Genomic DNA, 17610 nt, shown 5'->3' with positions numbered 1-17610 from the left:
TTTAAAACAGTATTGGTCACAAAGACAGTGCTCACTCCGACAAAAAGGGAATCATAGGACATAGAGAAATGAGTTATCATGATAGATGAATCGGAAGTATTCGGAGAGGACCACCGAGCTACTAGGCGTAAATAGAAAAAAAGAAAAGATTTCAGCAGCTTCATTTCCTGATCAGAGTCAGGAGCAACTTTGACCAACGCCACCAAAGTATTCATGTAAGTTTAAAATGTGTAAAAAGTAAAATCACAAAAAAACTAAACTCCGATAAGGGAAGGTGAGTATCATCCTTTTGCTGTACAGAAATTCCCATTGTCCCGAGATAAAACCGATCATGGGACCTTCAGCAATGTAGTCATCGGTCTTTTATTGTTCCAATAAAGACAATGTATGTGTGTTCATTTTTTCGAATTGTCTATTGATTTGTGTAACATATGTATTTTTTTTATTATTCTGTTTAAGCCAATATAGTACATAGTATTTTCTATAAAAAATGTTATAAAATATGTTTAACAACTTGGATCACTTTCATAAGTTACTTATCTTTAGAGATTATATATGTTAAACATGGTTTATTCAAATATGGTTATAAACATTGGTTGCATTTTAAAGGTTGAATTTTTTATGGTATAGAAACATGGGTTGAATTGAAAATGTGTTTCTTGTAACTTTCTAGTGCAGGTGTGGGGATTTGAACTATTCATTTTACCTTGCATGACGATGTAAAGTAAATTTGCTTTTTGACATATCTATACTTTTTCGTAGAATATTATCGGTAAGTATTCTTCTAAATTTAAAATAATATTATGATCGGAAATTAATTGTTTTGGTTTGAAATTGCTACATGTGTAAAAAAAATTATTCGTCTTTGTCACGATGAATTTGCAAATGAAAAACATCTGCCTACATCTATTTATTATTTAATTTGATAACTTGATAAAAACAAATCGTTTGTGAAAAGGAATCATACATAAAAGATTGATTCACTCAAACTGAGTATTAATTTGGGTACTAACTAAACCTCCCTATTTTCATATTAACAACACACTAGTCTTTTATCAGCTGATGCCGTTCATCAAGGGGAGTAACAGATTTATCGGATATTGCTGATTGATCAATAAAAATCGTCAATGCTCTTCAACCTCGTCATTATTGTAACCCCCTTTCCTTTTGTTTACCGATTAGGAAGTCTTTGGTAGACGAAACCAGTTTTTGACGAACAAAAAATTTAAGCTTGTTTTTAAACTGACAAAATTAAGAATGAAACTGGGGAATGTGTCAGAAACCCGAGCAAAGAGGAGAGAATAGCCCAAGGGCCACCAATTGGTCTTCATCACAGCGAGAAAATCCCACACCCTGAGCGTGTTTCAGCTAACTTGATTTATATGCAAAGCTCGCCTGTCATTATCAAATAAAACACATATAGAATCTTATTTTAGCTGACAGATAAACATTAGGTAGTAACAATTTAAAGATTATTCGATAGTTGATTTGCCCGCATGATGTAGAGTACTGCACACAAAACGTATGTATTTTTCTTTGGGCACAACAGAGATAGAATTTGTGGTATCGGTCATAACTACTTTATTATAGATGATAAAACATCACGAGTCATCTCTTTTGGTCTTTCTAAATGAGCTGTGTTTACCTTATCAACATTGAGATATCTTAATACCATACATCTGTTCCTCATTTGGACAATAGATATAGGAAGATGTGTTATGAGTGCCAATGAGACAACTATCCATCCAAATAACAATTTATATAAGGTAAACCATTTTAGGTAAATATACGGCCTCCAACACGGAGCCTTTGCTCACACCGAACAACAAGCTATAAAGGGCTCCAAAATTACTCGACGTGTAAAACCATTCAAACAGGAAAACCAACGGTCAAATCAATATAAACATACAGAAACGAGAAAGACGTATAAATTACATAAACAACTACTGTACTTCAGATTCCTGACTTAGGGCAGGTGCAAACATTTGCAGCGGGATTAAACGTTTTAATGGTACCAAACCTTCTCCCTTTTTCTGAAAAAATAGCATAACAGTATATCACAGAATAGAAAAAAAACGCACGATAGATTATCAATTGGAAGGCTTACATCAATCAAAAAACATAAATTAGCAAAACACATATTTAGATAAGTCAAAGTTGTCATGTTGTTTATACCTTTTTAAAAAATAGTCGAAGCCGAGGGTTGCAAGACACACTAGTTTAAGCTATCTCCTGACTTTTATAGTGTAAACAGTCGTCACTTTAAATCCGTAAAGAATCCAACAAGATGCTTGAGAACGTAAAGTGTCTGTCTATACTGTATCTTCTACTGTTATGTAACCATGGAAATGCCCAATCAATAGTAAAAACACTTGTAAATGAAGCGGTCGCATCAGCAGCAAATAGCATTCCGAACACAACCAATCAAAGGGTACCACGTAAGTGTAGCATATTTATATTATAATTGAAATGTTTATGTAATAACTGACGGATTAATGATTAATTAAATTGAAAATGGAAATGGGGAATGTGTCAAACAACAGCCGAAGGCCACCAATGGGTCTTCAATACAGCGAGAAACTTCCGCACCCGGAGGCGTACTTCAGCTGGTCCCTAAACAAAAATTAATAGTTCAGTGATAATAGACGCCATACTAAAATCCGAAATATACACACTTAACTAAAATTTGAAATTATGCAAGACTAAAAAAAGGCCAGAGGCTCCTGACTTGGGACAGGCGCAACAATTCGTAGCATAGAGAATGGGCACGGAGAAAAAGTATCATAAAAACTACCAAATGTCACCAATTAGTCTTCAACACAGCAAGAAAAACCCACTCCGGGAGGTGGGCATCAACTGAACAATATTTTATACTAGTTCAGCAAAATGGACACCACATTAAATTCAAAAACATGCAAATAAACCAAAATTAACTGTCAGTTTATATTTTCTTCATGTTTAATATACCATGAGTGTGAAAAATACAGAGAAGTTTTACCCCCTAACTTCCTTCAATTTTACTAACTAATAACATGTGGTACACAAAGATAACAATATACATACATGTTCTGTGTCCGTAAGTAGTGGTCTACTCTTGATTTCCGTTTTCTGTGAGAACCATGTTTACAGAACTTTCGTTTATTTATGTATGATCAGTATAATCCTTACAAAAACAAATGAAACACCTAAGAAGTAATTGTATCAATAAAAGACAAACAACATTCATCAAAATAATAAACAGATAACTATTTTTTAAGCAAACCGTTTCCCGATTAAATTGACTGATCCGGTAGTGCAACATTTTCTGCTTAAATAAAATAGCATCCAATATTTACCTTTTCTTCTTTAAAACTAACTCCTTCTCAGTGAATGATCATCAAAGATTCATATAACACTTTTAGAAATCCTCAGTCATATAATGGTTTTATTGTAAAACAAATGTAAGCATAGCAACAAATTCATGTATTTGGTTTTGATGTTATATTTGTTATTCTCGTGGGATTTTGTCTAATGCTTAGTCCGTTTCTGTGTGTGTGTTACATTTTAGTGTTGTGTCGTTGTTCTCCTCTTATATTTAATGCGTTTCCCTCGGTTTTAGTTTGTTACCCCGATTTAGTTTTTTGTCCATGGAATTATGAGTTTTGAACAGCGGTATACTACTGTTGCCTTTATTTACTGCCAGTATTTCATTGAGCACAAAACTTAAAATTCACTAGCAAAGAAGTTGTTAAAATTGGGTGACTAGCTTCACAATGTATACATTAGTTGTAAATATTTGTAAACCTACTACTGTAATTAGCTTTCCTCTCTTAGAAATAGGAAGAAGGGGACCAAAACCGGCAAAATCATCAATAGATTTGTTAAACTTGTTCAGTTCATCGCAGAATCAACAACAACTACGAAGGTCATCAAGGGTGGTGCTTATTACCGAAAAAGCTGTCTCCTCTGTGAATCAACGGTAATTGTAACCTGGTTTTAAATTACTCATGCCACATCGGTGGTTTGTTCTTTTAAATAGTTATCAAAGGTACCAGTATTACAATTTAATACGCCAGACGCACGTTTCGTCTACATAAGACTTATCAGTGACGCTCAATCTAAATAGTTATAAAGCCAAACAAGTACTAAGTTGAAAACTCCAAATTCGATATGAATACACATTAAAGTCAAACCTAAATTTCAAACAAATTATGACAGTACAAAAAATCACAAACACCAAACTCCGCCAGTGAAGGGACGCAATATTAGATAAAACAATCGCAATAACACCCGCTACATGTACATTCTGTATGTGCCTGTCGCAAAGTCATGAGTCTGTTATTTCAGGTTTTTTTTCGTTAGCTGCTATTTATTTTAATTTGTTTTCTTGTTTTGTTTAAGAACGAAGCGGGCCATTGGTTTTCTTTACATATTGTTACTACGGATTTTTTTAAGCTAATGCACGATATGATTTAACTGGTTTGTAACGAGTAAGGTTACCAATAGTTTTTAACATCAGCGTCCATAGCTGTTACATTGCTAATCAATCATGCACGCATTTATGAGATTAAAAAATTGTTAAAATCATACATATCAAAACTTATTACCAATAAAACATCAGTGAATGTCCAAAGGGCGATTCTACAAGCATTTATATGTCATTGTTTGACCTTCAATAATTACAAAAGTCATCTACGAAAAGGTAGAAATTGTAGGAAAAATGGGAAACAAATCCAACGAAAAAATAACGTTCTTAATTAGACAATTTAATAAAAATGAGAATGGACACGGGAAAAGTATCAAAGAGACATATCCCTACCAAGGAGCAGATTTACTGTTAGCCTACACAATTAAATTAGGTTTACTGTATATTATGATAGAAACTTAATAGTTTATTTTTTTAAATGGTTTGCCATCGAAGACATCGAACATCCCTATAGAAATGTTTATATGATATAGTAAAATTGGTGTGTTAATATTGTAGTTTACGGAAAATGCGGGCACCTGCAGTACAACCGACAGCTATTTATGATCTTGTCGAAAAAGCGGTCGAGTCGTTTTGTGATGAGCGCGAACAAATTTCCTGTGATAAAGACGCCTCCTATCGGACTATAGACGGTACATGTAATAACCTACAGAACAAACTTACGGGTGCAGCTTTTACTCCACAATCCAGATTTTTGGAACCAACGTATGGGGACCGTAAGTTGATGTTAAATTTGAATAAAATTATTTCTTTGCTTTAACTTCTTTCAACTATATTCTCTTTTCCCTGTTGCTAAAAATATTGAACTGTCTGAAGAAAGAAGAAAGAAGGGGTTGTTGGGTTTTTTAAAAGACAGTAACTTTAATAAATTGAAAACCATTTAGTCGACAATCCTTTAATCTTCGTCGATTTTTCAAGGAGTTAATATGTTAGTCGGATACTATCAATGATCCGAAATTAAAACCCGATTTCTGCAGAACTGAGAAAAAACCCAAAGAATTTCCCTTTTAAGCACTATCTTCAGATCAATAAAATGTAAAAAAAAACATCGTAGTCTTGGTTTAAACCAACATTTCAAACCTCTGGTGATTTTATTTGTATTCAGATACTTAGTATTCACTGCCAAATGTTCATCCGGGTATTAACGTATATTTACAGCTAATAATTTTGGTTCTGTTCCACGCATAAAAGGGAAGAATGGAGAGGTTTTAAAAAGTCCCCGTGTGATCTCTAATGCTGTGTTGAAAAGTGAACAATCTGCACCTCAAAGCAACAGATTCACAGTGGCATTGACACACTTCGGACAGTTTGTTGACCATGATATTGTAGCAACACCGATATTTTCAGGTTTCCATTATTTAAGATACATTTTTCATGAGAATTCTGCATTAGAAAATACGCAAACTGTACGTTAAAACCAATTTACAATATTAATGCAAATGTTCTGTTTCACTGTACTTTTTTTCGTATACATTAAAGAATCATCTAACGTGTTTATAATATTCTACATGCAACAGATACTTATTGATTATAATGATATACACTATTCTCTGATATTTTTGTGAAATGATTTAATTTATGTCAAGCCTATTGATATAAAGGAAAAAATCACTGTCACTTTTATTCTTTGTATTTGTATGTATATTTTGAGGTTTGTTTTATGAGATATCTAACTGAAACGGTATCCATTTGTTATACCTACTATCAGCATTGACTGTTATAAATACGTTTTTTTTTTAATATGAATTAGAGTATTTTATTCGTCATAAGAGAACACAAATGATTATTCCGGCTTTTATTTAGAGCTTTGATGATGTATTCAAAAATCAAGCTGACAGAGCAACTGATCCTTCTATTAATGTGGTTTTGTTTTAGAGCCAGATGGTACAAGTATTTCTTGTTGTAACGGAAACGAACCAGTCAAAAGGTACGGTATGTCATTAATATTTCCATGAATTTGAACAAAAACATTCAATGGACAACAAATGAAAAATTATTCAACCCAGTTAATTTTTTTATTCACATTGTTTTTAAGACAGAAAATATCAAAACGATAAAATAATTGAATAGATAATTTTGTAAGATATTTATGATGTAAAGTATCATTAAGTACGTAAAAAATCATTAAGTACGTAAAATATCATTAAGTTCGTAAAATAGCATTAAGTACGTAAAATAACGTAAGATATCATTAAGTACGTAAAGTGTCATTTTAAAAGTACGTAAAATGTCAGTAAGTACGGAAAATATCATTAAGTACTTCATGGAACTTTCGATCATGAACCATCAATCTGAACTTTAAGAATGCTATCTTTCAATGGTTTGATTGTTTATCGATATTTTTTTTCTATTTATATGTTTCATCATTTAGGAAGAAAGTTATTTTGATGGACACTTCAATACAATTTTAGATTGAAATTTGATATGTGTTTGGAGAGAATATGGCATTATGTTTTGCTTTAATTTTTAGGGATGAATGTTTTTCATTTTCTACACCAAAAGATGAGTTTAAGTTCACGTGCATGCATTTTGTTCGCTCACTGCCTGCCTCGTCACCTGGATGCTCCCCTGGTATGTACAAATGACAACTGATATCACTACATCGATTTCTTTATCATTCGGTTTGGTCAATCGTTTCGTTGAAGTTTGTTCACTTCGATTGTCTTTAAGATGCATGCTTGTCTTATTAGTCTAGGAGACCACAGTTAGTGTTCACCCATCGGTTGGCTCGAAGTTATGCTCTTTAATGTGGTGATGAAGAAAACAAAAGCCGACTCAGAGACTCGGTTTGATCAAAACTGGAATTATATCGCTGTATCAGCATATAATTGTTCTAGATGAGGATGCAATATTAGTCACTAGACTTCAAATAGCAAATAATTAATCAAGTTATGTTACATATCTATGCTTAATTTAGAAAATGTAAAAGTTTGTCCAGCACGATATTAACAGAGTATTACAAATCTAAGCATAGCAAACTGAAATTTCACTGGATAGTTTGTATAGACAGTGTCTAAATATAATCGCATTGCAAGGGTAAATTTCGAATTAATAATTCTACCTTGTGTTCGTTTAAATTGTATATTTCCCGTGATAGGAATGTGTTTAGTTTTAGACTTTGAAGTTGTTGGCAGACCAGATGTTTGTAGGAAACTTGTATTATCCCAGAAGCTTAGATTTACACCATAATATTGTGTGCCTATCAACTGAATGAATATGTTAATAAAAAATCGATTAATAAACTAATTAAATATACTATTGTAATAAAAACGAAGAGGAATACAAGAATCCAATTCATAAGAATGATGTGAACATTATAATTATCTAACAAATTAATTTCTATTGTGTTAGGCCCGAGAAATCAAATGAACGTCATTACATCATATCTAGATTTATCAAGTGTGTATGGCAGCAGTAAAGAGAGATTGGACCAGCTAAGGAAACACGAAAATGGTAAAAATCCTTTTATATTTTGATTAGGAAAGTTTTAATTCGATGTCTCATTTTTTAGCAATTCAGTTTGACACTAAAAACAAGCGTACTCTTTTTTTTCTTAGACAAACCTGACTATAATGATTTGTTCACTTTTCAACATATCATGTATTTCGCGAAAATCAACTTGACAAATGCAATGTTGGTTTCCTCTATAAGAATAAAGAAAATAAGTCATATACATATACATTTCTTATTCTAGGTTTATACTTATGTTAATATATTTACTCAAACAATGAGCTACACCATTTCGTTTTGTCTTACAGGTGAGCTAGCGGTTGGAGATAATGATTTACTTCCAAACACGCCACCTGGTGCTCCTGAAGAGTGTAAACGGAAGTGTTTCATTGCTGGTATACATTATAGTTCATTTATGTTGTTATCCAACTTCAAACTATTTTACTTAGGGGTAGAAGTTAAGATTGGAATCCGGGTATGAAATACGTACACAGTTGTAAAAGAAAAAGCACACCAAACATCAGATACGTGTCTATTACTTTAAATCTTTAATCATAACATTACAATTTTATAGTTTTTATAGTCAATTTTTGTTTTTATTTCTCTAAGATCTATACTGCTATACCTTCTGTTTAATTGAAAGATCTCATTTAAAGGGTTTTTTTTCTACAGAAGTGGAAATTGTAAATACAATTTTCCAGTTATATAAAACGAAGAACCTCATTGACTATTACGTCATCAAAGTGCAGGACTTTATCAGCGACAGTATTCAGAGAGCGAATAAAGTTCCGTACATGAGTACCAGATAAGACATTCAGAATCCGGTCGAACGTGACTGTGTACTGATCAACCCTAAACAGCTCACGCAGATGCATGTTTCCTCATATGTTATTCCCAAAACGTTATTAAAAAAATCACCTTGAAAACAAATACACTTAAAAAAAGAGCTTACTTTTATGTTCGCTAGATGCGCGTTTAGTCAACAAATGACTCAGTGATGCTAAAAAATGGCAATATAAAGTATGCAATGGAAAAGTATAAAACAAAACACTTCAGACGGACATTTTTATAATTTCAGAATCATAACATCCAATTTATTCTAGAAACATTACTCATTTTAGGTGACAAAAGACATTCTGAGGTACCATTACTTGCGATGTTTCACATCATATTTGTAAGAGAGCATAACAGAATAGCAAAGAAATTATCAGATTTGAACACTGAATGGAAAGATGAGAAGTTGTTTCAAGAAACTAGAAAAATTCTGACAGGAGTCTACCAACACATCGTGTTTAATGAATTTGTAACCGCACTGGTTGGACCAAAATATGCTAACATAATTAGCCTAACTAGTAGTTCTAAAGGCTACCAAACTTTCTATTCTCCTTATCTGGATGGATCCTCCCGCAATGAGTTTGGTGCCACTGCTTTTCGATATGGACATTCACAAGTAGGAAACCACGTGGGTGCATCAGGTGATGATTTCAAGGAACTTCGAAGATCTTTAATGCAGAATGAATCCTTTGATGTCAAAACAATACGTGATCCCGAAAATAAATTTGGCGTCAAGCGTATGGGTAGGTGGATGTCTGCTACACTAGGGGACAAAACAGATCGATTTATTTCAGACCAGATGCGTAATCATCTGTTTGAAGTTCAACCAGGGGAAGCATTTGACCTTGGTGCACTCAATACACAACGTGGACGCGATCATGGGATAGCTGGGTACAATGAATATAGAGAATACTGTGGTCTGTATCGTGCGAAACATTTTGGTAATGCATATGGTGGACTGGTTGATCATGACAAATCTACTGCACGTGCTTTATCGGAAGTATACAGGTATATTAGACGGAGATCTATTTTGCAAAACATTACACTAAATTGTATTTTGGATTGTTACCACATTTTCTCGTGGAATAGAAGTTCTTATATATAATACCAAAATTTTCTAAATGGAAGGCATGTTCATCGGTAATAGTTTCACATGCAATATGTACAAGAAAACGTTGAATATATATAATCCATAGTTAAATTATGATGTTGTACTTTCACATAAATCATTGATTTGTTTTACATATAACAACTTATAATGTATTTATACTGTTAGATGCTAATAAATAGTTGGACACTCTGCTCATTAGGGTGAATGTGCGTTTTTAAGCACAATATTTGTTGCCAAAGTACATGCGTGATATAGTTTGGATATATTTTATATGTGCAATACAATGAGGAGGGAGGGTAGGAGGGGTCCTGATCCCGAAATCCGGGCTTAAAAACACGACATCCCGAAGTCCCGAAATTCGAAGAAAGAATTCCCGGATCCCGAAAGGGTCAATCCCGAAATCCCGAGCTTAAAAACACCCGATCCCGGAGTCCCGATAAAGGTCATATCCCCCCTCAATGAGACTAACGAATTACAACACAGGACACTGATAACCCTAATTAACATTTATAACCGACTTCTAACTATATATTTTGCAGTCATCCTGATGATATTGATTTATTTGTTGGTGGAATATCAGAAAAACCTGCATCAGGAGAATCTATCCTAGGACCAACATTCAGATGTCTTATAGCTCTGCAGTTCCTCAATTATAAACACGGAGACAGATTCTTTTACGAAAATAAATTCCCAGCGACAGGTTTTACACTAGGTAAGATAATGACCATGAGTTGTCTGAAGTACCATTCCCTCAGTTGATTTAGTTGCAAAAAAGGTTGTGTGTATTTGAAATTATTCACGTGTTAAGATCACCTGTTAACCTCTGTTGTCTGTTTTATTTGTCTGTTATTTACATTTAGTACCTCATTTATTGAAGAAAAATATTCTTAGAACCAAAAAATAGAAATATTAGTTATTCATAACATCCACTAAATATTTAACTTTTGGGGATCCTAGTAGTTGTCTCATTGGCAAGCATGCCACATCTCTCATATGTTTCTGCATCAATGGTCTTTCAAACTCGGGGGGGGGGGGTCTTTTTTCCCACATTACATCTCAAGGCGGTCGACCTTCGATGAAGTCGTTGTTTAGAAACACCCTGTCCTTTAAAATACCGATCGACAATCTATATTAATAGCATAGGATAATGAGTTCCACAAAAAGTACACACGGTAAAACTCCAATCGGATGAGTTCAGTTTGTACACTGAAAGGGGTTGTCACTAAAGATTCATTACTTCTGTGCCGACATGAATTATCATTGATATGGTCATATTTATAAATTAATTGTTGACAAAACTTCTGAATTTTCAAAAAATACTAAGGTTTGTCTACCTCAGGAAAAGATTACTATAGCTGTATTTGGCAAAACTTTTAGGAATTTTGTTCCTCAATGCTCTTCGACGTCGAACATTTTTCGCCTTTTTAACTTTTTTGAACTCGAGCTGAAGAGTCTTTTGTAGACGAAACGCGCGTCTGTCGTAAATACAACATTTAATCCTGGTATCTATGACGAGTGTATATTCAAAACATTATTAAGTTTTCTGAGTTATGTTTTAAATCTAGATGTTTTTTTCTTTCTTTTGGTCAGTATCAGTTTTACCATGGCATTGTTAGTTCTTGACCACATTTTGAATCCTTGGTATCTTTCGTCCCTCTTCATCTACCAGTGTGACTTTCTATATATTTGGAACATCACGTTGAGGAAGAAACATGATGAATTGTTAAACTGATGTCTTTTATTTAAGATCAATTGAATGAGATAAAACGACAGACGTTTGCGGGAATTTATTGTCGGACATTAAGCCTGGAGTATATACAACCAAATATATTCATTAATCCGGATAGTCAGTAAGTATATTTAGTCAGATAACGATATATAACGATATATATTGTGAGAGATAAAGTAGTCTACAATATGACAAATCTGTATACCATTAAGCCCTCAAAAACCATATAAATTAATTCCTGCCTCTGAAAAAAAAATGAATTATTTTTTCCCAGTGATGTCGTAAAAAACAGTTTTATATATTCCTGTATGAATATGGGCGATATGAAGAACAAATCAACGAGTCAGAAAGAAACGACATGAATTAGTGGGCGACAACAGTTTACTGCAGGATGTCTTTGTGTAGGTGGTTTCATTTGGTAGTAGCTGTTTAAAGAACTGTATATATTATAAAACATATATTTGTTTATTTTATTACGGACATTTTATCGTATCTAAATATAATAAACGCATCTGTTTCAACATTTTAATACAGTTAGTATTTTAACGAATTTGAAATTATAAGAAAATTTTATAATTTCAGAAAACCTCCGGTCAAAAGAATACGTTGTGACGAATTGCCAAGATTAAATCTTGATTACTGGAAGACTTAAAAGTCTATATAAAAATATATAAAAAAATTATCAGATTGAAAAAGACTTTTCTTTATATTTTCAAAAATTTAAATATCAGTCAGTCTTGTCTATCTAAAATAGCTAAGCAAAGTTTGTAACTATTTGAAAATGGAGTTGATATAACCCTACAGCATATACCAAATTCATCTTTTATTTCTAATTTTTCAATTAACCACTTACACATGTACAACCATACGTGCAATACTTTAGGTCGATTATTATACGACGCAGTTCATATGATAAATTTTTAAGGATTTTGAAATGGTTACAATTGGAGCATATCCGTGATCTCATTTTAGCACCAACACTTCATATGCAAGCTAAGGGATATCAACAAGTACATACATACTTCACATGAAAAAATGTAATTACAAAATACTGAATCTAAAGGTACATTCAAAATGGGTAAATCTATCAAAACTGACAAAATCTAGCTTACTAGATATATCAACCAACAGAATGGCGCTACTGGAATGTTGCTTTAAAGAAATGAGAAGGTTACAATTGAACAGCTGAAATATGCTCTTTTGTCGTACAGATGTGTTCTCAAATAACCTTAATTGTAAACAGTTATCAAAGGTACCAGGATTATGTTTTAGTACGCCAGACGCACGTTTTGTCTACACAAGACTCATCAGTAACGCTCATATCAAAATATTTATAGTGCCAAACAAGTACAAACTTTCTAGATCTAAGTCCAGATATATGGCTGCCCTTATTCTTTTTAAGCCTTTTTTACGTTAGTTGTGACAGATTTGATTTAGCTTTTAATCAATAATCCTGATAGGCTTTGTATGAACTCTGCTTCTAATGAATAAAGAAAACATTCGAGGAGCACGCCTTGTGTCTATTTGAATCCCGATTCTCTGTTAAATATCTGTCCTCCAAACGTAAATAGTATTTTCATTTCCCAAGTCAGGTACCTCTTATACGGTTCCCGTTCTATTGTATTAGTTACTTGTTAAGACTAGGTACCATTGCCTCATCGTAATTGTGCTCTAGTAATTGTAATTGTAATAGGTTTATTGCAAATCAGCATATAATATAATGCTATAGCATCAACAAAATATATAATATAGTAAGCGACATAATATAAATGACAACAACAAGCAAAATAATAACAAAAACAACATATTCAACAAATAGTACTATATATAATCTACTTTTTCAGTTGTGACCGTAGTTCCCAGTTTTCATTTAACAAACAACAAAGTTTTAATACCAAAGTTCTTGAACATGTTTGAATAGGTGATAAACATTTTGACATATTAGGCCATGAACAATAATATTTAGGCAAAAATCTTAAACGCAAAGATGTGTACAACCATATGACATCTCTGTTTTCCTTACAAAGTCTGGAATATGGCAGGTTTTTTTTCCCGCTGTTCAAATAATTGATTCACTATTTCACGTGAACAAAATTCCTGTGATTTTCACGTGGACAAAATTCATGTGATTTTCACGTGAAATTCGCGTGAATTTCACATGATATTTACGTGAAACTCACCTAAACTGATTTCACATGAGTTTCACGTATCAGCTCGTTAGGGATGAAATTCACGTGAAATTGATGTTAATGAAATTTGCCTATGTACTGTCGTTTATCGTTAGTCAGTCGTAACAAAATCTAAACCAATTAGACGGCAGAGAATATAAATATGAAATGCAAAAGTCGAAATAAATAAAGGCAACAGTAGTATACCGCTGTTCAAAACTCATAAATCCATGGACAAAAAACAAAATCGGGATAACAAACTAAAACCGAGGGAAACGCATTAAATATAAGAGAACAACGACATAACACTAAAATGTAACACATATAGACAAAATCCCACGAGAATAACAAATATAACATATATAAAATTGAGAATGGAAATGGGGAATGTGTCAAAGAGACAACAACCCGACCAAATAAAAAACAACAGCAGAGGGTCACCAACAGGTCTCCAATGTAGCGAGAAATTCCCGCACCCGGAGGCGTCCTTCAGCTGGCCCCTAAACAAATATATACTAGTCCAGCGATAATGAACGCCATACTTATTTCCAAATTGTACACAAGAAACTAAAATTAAAATAATACAAGACTAACAAAGGCCAGCGGCTCCTGACTTGGGACAGGCGCAAAAATGCGGCGGGGTTAAACATGTTTGTGAGATCTCAACCCTCCTCCTATACCTCTAACCAATGTAGAAAAGTAAACGCATAACAATACGCACATTAAAATTCAGTTCAAGAGAAGTCCGAGTCTGATGTCAGAAGATGTAACCAAAGAAAATAAACAAAATACCAATAATACATAAATAACAACAGACTACTAGCAGTTAACTGACATGCCAGCTCCAGACTTCAATTAAACTGACTGAAATATTATGATTTCATCATATGAACATCAGGCACAATCCTTCCCGTTAGGGGTTTAGTATCATACCATCATAACATATATGAGAAGAACATAACCCGTGTCATGCCAACAACTGTTTTTAGAATAAATGTCTTAAGTTCCGATGCAAAGACCTTATCAGTGACTCAATATTAACGCCAAAATATGCAATCTTTAATGACTTGACAACAGTATCATAATTATATCCCTTCTTAATAAGTCTATTCAAAGGTTTTGTAAGTTTCTGAGGTGAATACTGACACCTTTGTGCTTTATAAAGAATATTTCCATAAAAAATTGGATGTGAAATACCTGAACGTATTAAGAGTCTGCATGTTGAGCTATATTTACGAATGATGTCTTTATACCGATGATAAAATTTAGTAAATGTTTTGACTAGTTTGTGATATCGAAAACCCTGGTGTAATAATTTTTCAGTAATACATAAATTTCTCTCGTTAAAATCTAAAAAATTGTTACATACACGAGCGAATCGTACAAGTTGAGATATATAAACACCGTAAGATGGTGACAAGGGAACGTCACCATCTAAAAACGGATAATTAACGATAGGAAATGAAAAATCATCCCTTTTATCATAAATTTTAGTATTCAGCTTTCCATTAGTGATAAAGATATCAAGATCGAGAAAAGGGCAGTGGTCATTGTTAGTATTAGCTTTATTTAAAGTAAGTTCAACAGGATAAATTTCATTAATATACATACTGAAGTCGTCATTATTGAGAGCCAAAATATCATCCAAATATCTAAAAGTATTATTAAACTTATTTATCAGATGTTGTTTCGATGGGTCTTTGCTTATTTTTGTCATAAATTGTAACTCATAACAATACAAAAACAGGTCCGCAATAAGTGGTGCACAGTTAGTCCCCATTGGAATTCCGATAATCTGACGATATACGGAATCTCCAAAGCGAACAAAAATGTTATCTAGTAAAAATTCAAGGGCATATATAGTATCAAAGCATGTCCAATTAACATAGTTTTTTTGTTTATTGCTACTAAAAAATGACCTAAAAGAGTTTGAACATATATATTCACATTCTGATTTTTTGAATGCCCATTTAATTAGGTGTGTGAATTTTTTCTTAATGAGAATGTGAGGCAATGTGGTATACAGGGTAGAAAAATCAAAACTTTGAACAGATTCAAAATCACCAATATAAGCATGCAATTTATCAAGTACTTACAACGAGTTCTTGACACTCCAAAAGTAATTTATTCCACTATTTTCGAAGGCCTTATTTGAACAATTTATTATCAGGTTTTTAATTGTACCAAGTGTGCTGGTAAGAAGAATAGACAATTTAGTAGTTGAACAATGGCTTGAAGACGAAATAAATCTATATTTGTAAGGGGTTTTGTGTAGCTTCGGAAGCCAATACATAGTTGCGACTTTCATTGTATTTGGCTCTGCTTGTAAAGCGGTTGCTAAAAGTTTATGTTTGTTACAGATTTCGTTTTCTGAAAATGGAGTCAGTTGGAATGTTGGTGAATTGGTGATTTCCTTTTTCAAAACCTCAATGTAAAATTTACGTCAAACAATAATAATATTATTAGCAGCTTTATCGGCCGGGACAAAAACAAATTCCTTGGCTAGTTCTTTTAGTTTATGTTTGATACGAGAAATAGGATTATTGTGGTTATTGTTTATAGTAAAATGTTCTTTAAAATGTTGAATACGTATATCAACTATCTTCATTACGGAATTAAAAAAAGAGTCCAAAGATTTTTTATCAGCTTTTTCCCGTTTTATCCATTTCATACAGTAAGTATGGAGTGAGTCGTGGATGATATTACGACACTCATTCCAATTAATAATTGACGGGGGACGATATTTAGGCCCTTTACTGAGGAATGATTTTAACTCTCGGTCTTGAACGGTGTTAAGATCTCCTGTTATAACATGGGAAATGGGTCCATAAATATATTCGGAATTGCTGCAATTACATGAAGTAGGTGTATTTTCACTGATATTAACATCTTTACACAATTGACTGTAATTAAACACAAATTTCTGGGTAGATTTCTTGTAAATATAACAAATAAGAGGTAGCTCAGTATTGTCAAAATATCCAGGAATTTGTTCTTTAACAGAATGGTCGTTAAATATACCGGCAATATTTACAAAATCAAAGCCTTTATTGACATACTTAATTTTAATAAAATGTTTTATATGATCTTCAGGGCGATCAATTTTGGGAAATAATTTAGAATAACAATATGCCATAATAATTTGAACAATTTCATACTTAGGACTGCTATATGAAATTGTGTTGCAATCCTCCAAAATTTTATTTAACTTATTAACCAGTAATGAACAGAGTTTTGTTAACAGATAATGCCTGCCGTTGTTTTTTGAAATAGAAATTAGGTCCGAAATATTGGTATGATTGGCCCGAAATTTTCTTTGATTGCGATTTGTTCTACGAACGTGAGAACGTTTTTTACGAACAGTTTTAGAAACTATATCCAAAATGTTAACGGAATTGGTTCTAGATATATTACAAATTCCCATGATATTATCATTTAGACCGAGAGGGTAGACTGTCTGTAATTTTTTAATCCAATTTAATTCAATTATTTTCCGTGAACGTACAAACTTTGAATGCGATTCACCAGGCTGCTTATTTACTACTTCTAAAGGTTGAACTGCTAAATATTTAAAAGGATGGTTGTGCTTCTTAAGGTGTTGGTAAATGATACTTTTGAATTTATTGGGTCTTTTAAAACGATACAGATGTTCTTGAGTGCGTTTAGATAAATATCGTCCAGTTTCTCCTACGTACTGAATACCACACCCCGGTTTGTTTCATGTGAGTAAATAAATAATACTGTTTGTTCAGTTTCAAAATTTAAAGAAAATGTGCTACCATTAAACGTGGACCTTACCGTATTGTTGGTGGAAAGACGGGGACATGTTAGTCATTTTTTGGAATGACACTTA

General features: G+C 32.9%; 1 protein-coding gene across 2 annotated transcripts; it reads left to right on the top strand.

Moving 5' to 3' along the window:
- Positions 1 to 579: 579 nt before the first annotated feature.
- LOC139482754 (peroxidase-like protein) lies at positions 580 to 12284 on the top strand. Of its 2 annotated transcripts, none has more exons than XM_071266823.1 (13): positions 580 to 772; positions 2191 to 2438; positions 3814 to 3958; positions 4964 to 5181; positions 5624 to 5812; positions 6341 to 6392; positions 6936 to 7036; positions 7817 to 7918; positions 8224 to 8310; positions 9037 to 9757; positions 10400 to 10572; positions 11608 to 11710; positions 12172 to 12284. In XM_071266823.1, exons 2-13 carry the CDS (start codon positions 2288 to 2290, stop codon positions 12239 to 12241), a joined length of 2112 nt encoding a protein of 703 aa, XP_071122924.1. In that variant the 5' UTR covers positions 580 to 772; positions 2191 to 2287; the 3' UTR covers positions 12242 to 12284. The 2 variants fall into 2 exon arrangements, with proteins under 2 accessions (XP_071122924.1, XP_071122925.1); XM_071266824.1 differs by having other exon boundaries at positions 613 to 772; positions 2246 to 2438.
- Positions 12285 to 17610: the final 5326 nt, after the last annotated feature.

This window comes from Mytilus edulis, chromosome 7 (genome assembly GCF_963676685.1).
Source record: "Mytilus edulis chromosome 7, xbMytEdul2.2, whole genome shotgun sequence".
Classification (NCBI taxonomy): domain Eukaryota; kingdom Metazoa; phylum Mollusca; class Bivalvia; order Mytilida; family Mytilidae; genus Mytilus; species Mytilus edulis.
This window is presented reverse-complemented; position numbering and strand designations above follow the sequence as displayed.

Bases quoted from the DNA above. Each gene is read 5' to 3' on its own strand.
- LOC139482754 (XM_071266823.1), top strand. From the start codon at position 2,288: ATGCTTGAGAACGTAAAGTGTCTGTCTATACTGTATCTTCTACTGTTA. The intron at 5,182-5,623 runs GTAAGTTGATGT...GTATATTTACAG, and splicing joins GGAACCAACGTATGGGGACC to CTAATAATTTTGGTTCTGTT. The intron at 11,711-12,171 runs GTAAGTATATTT...TTATAATTTCAG, and splicing joins TTCATTAATCCGGATAGTCA to AAAACCTCCGGTCAAAAGAA.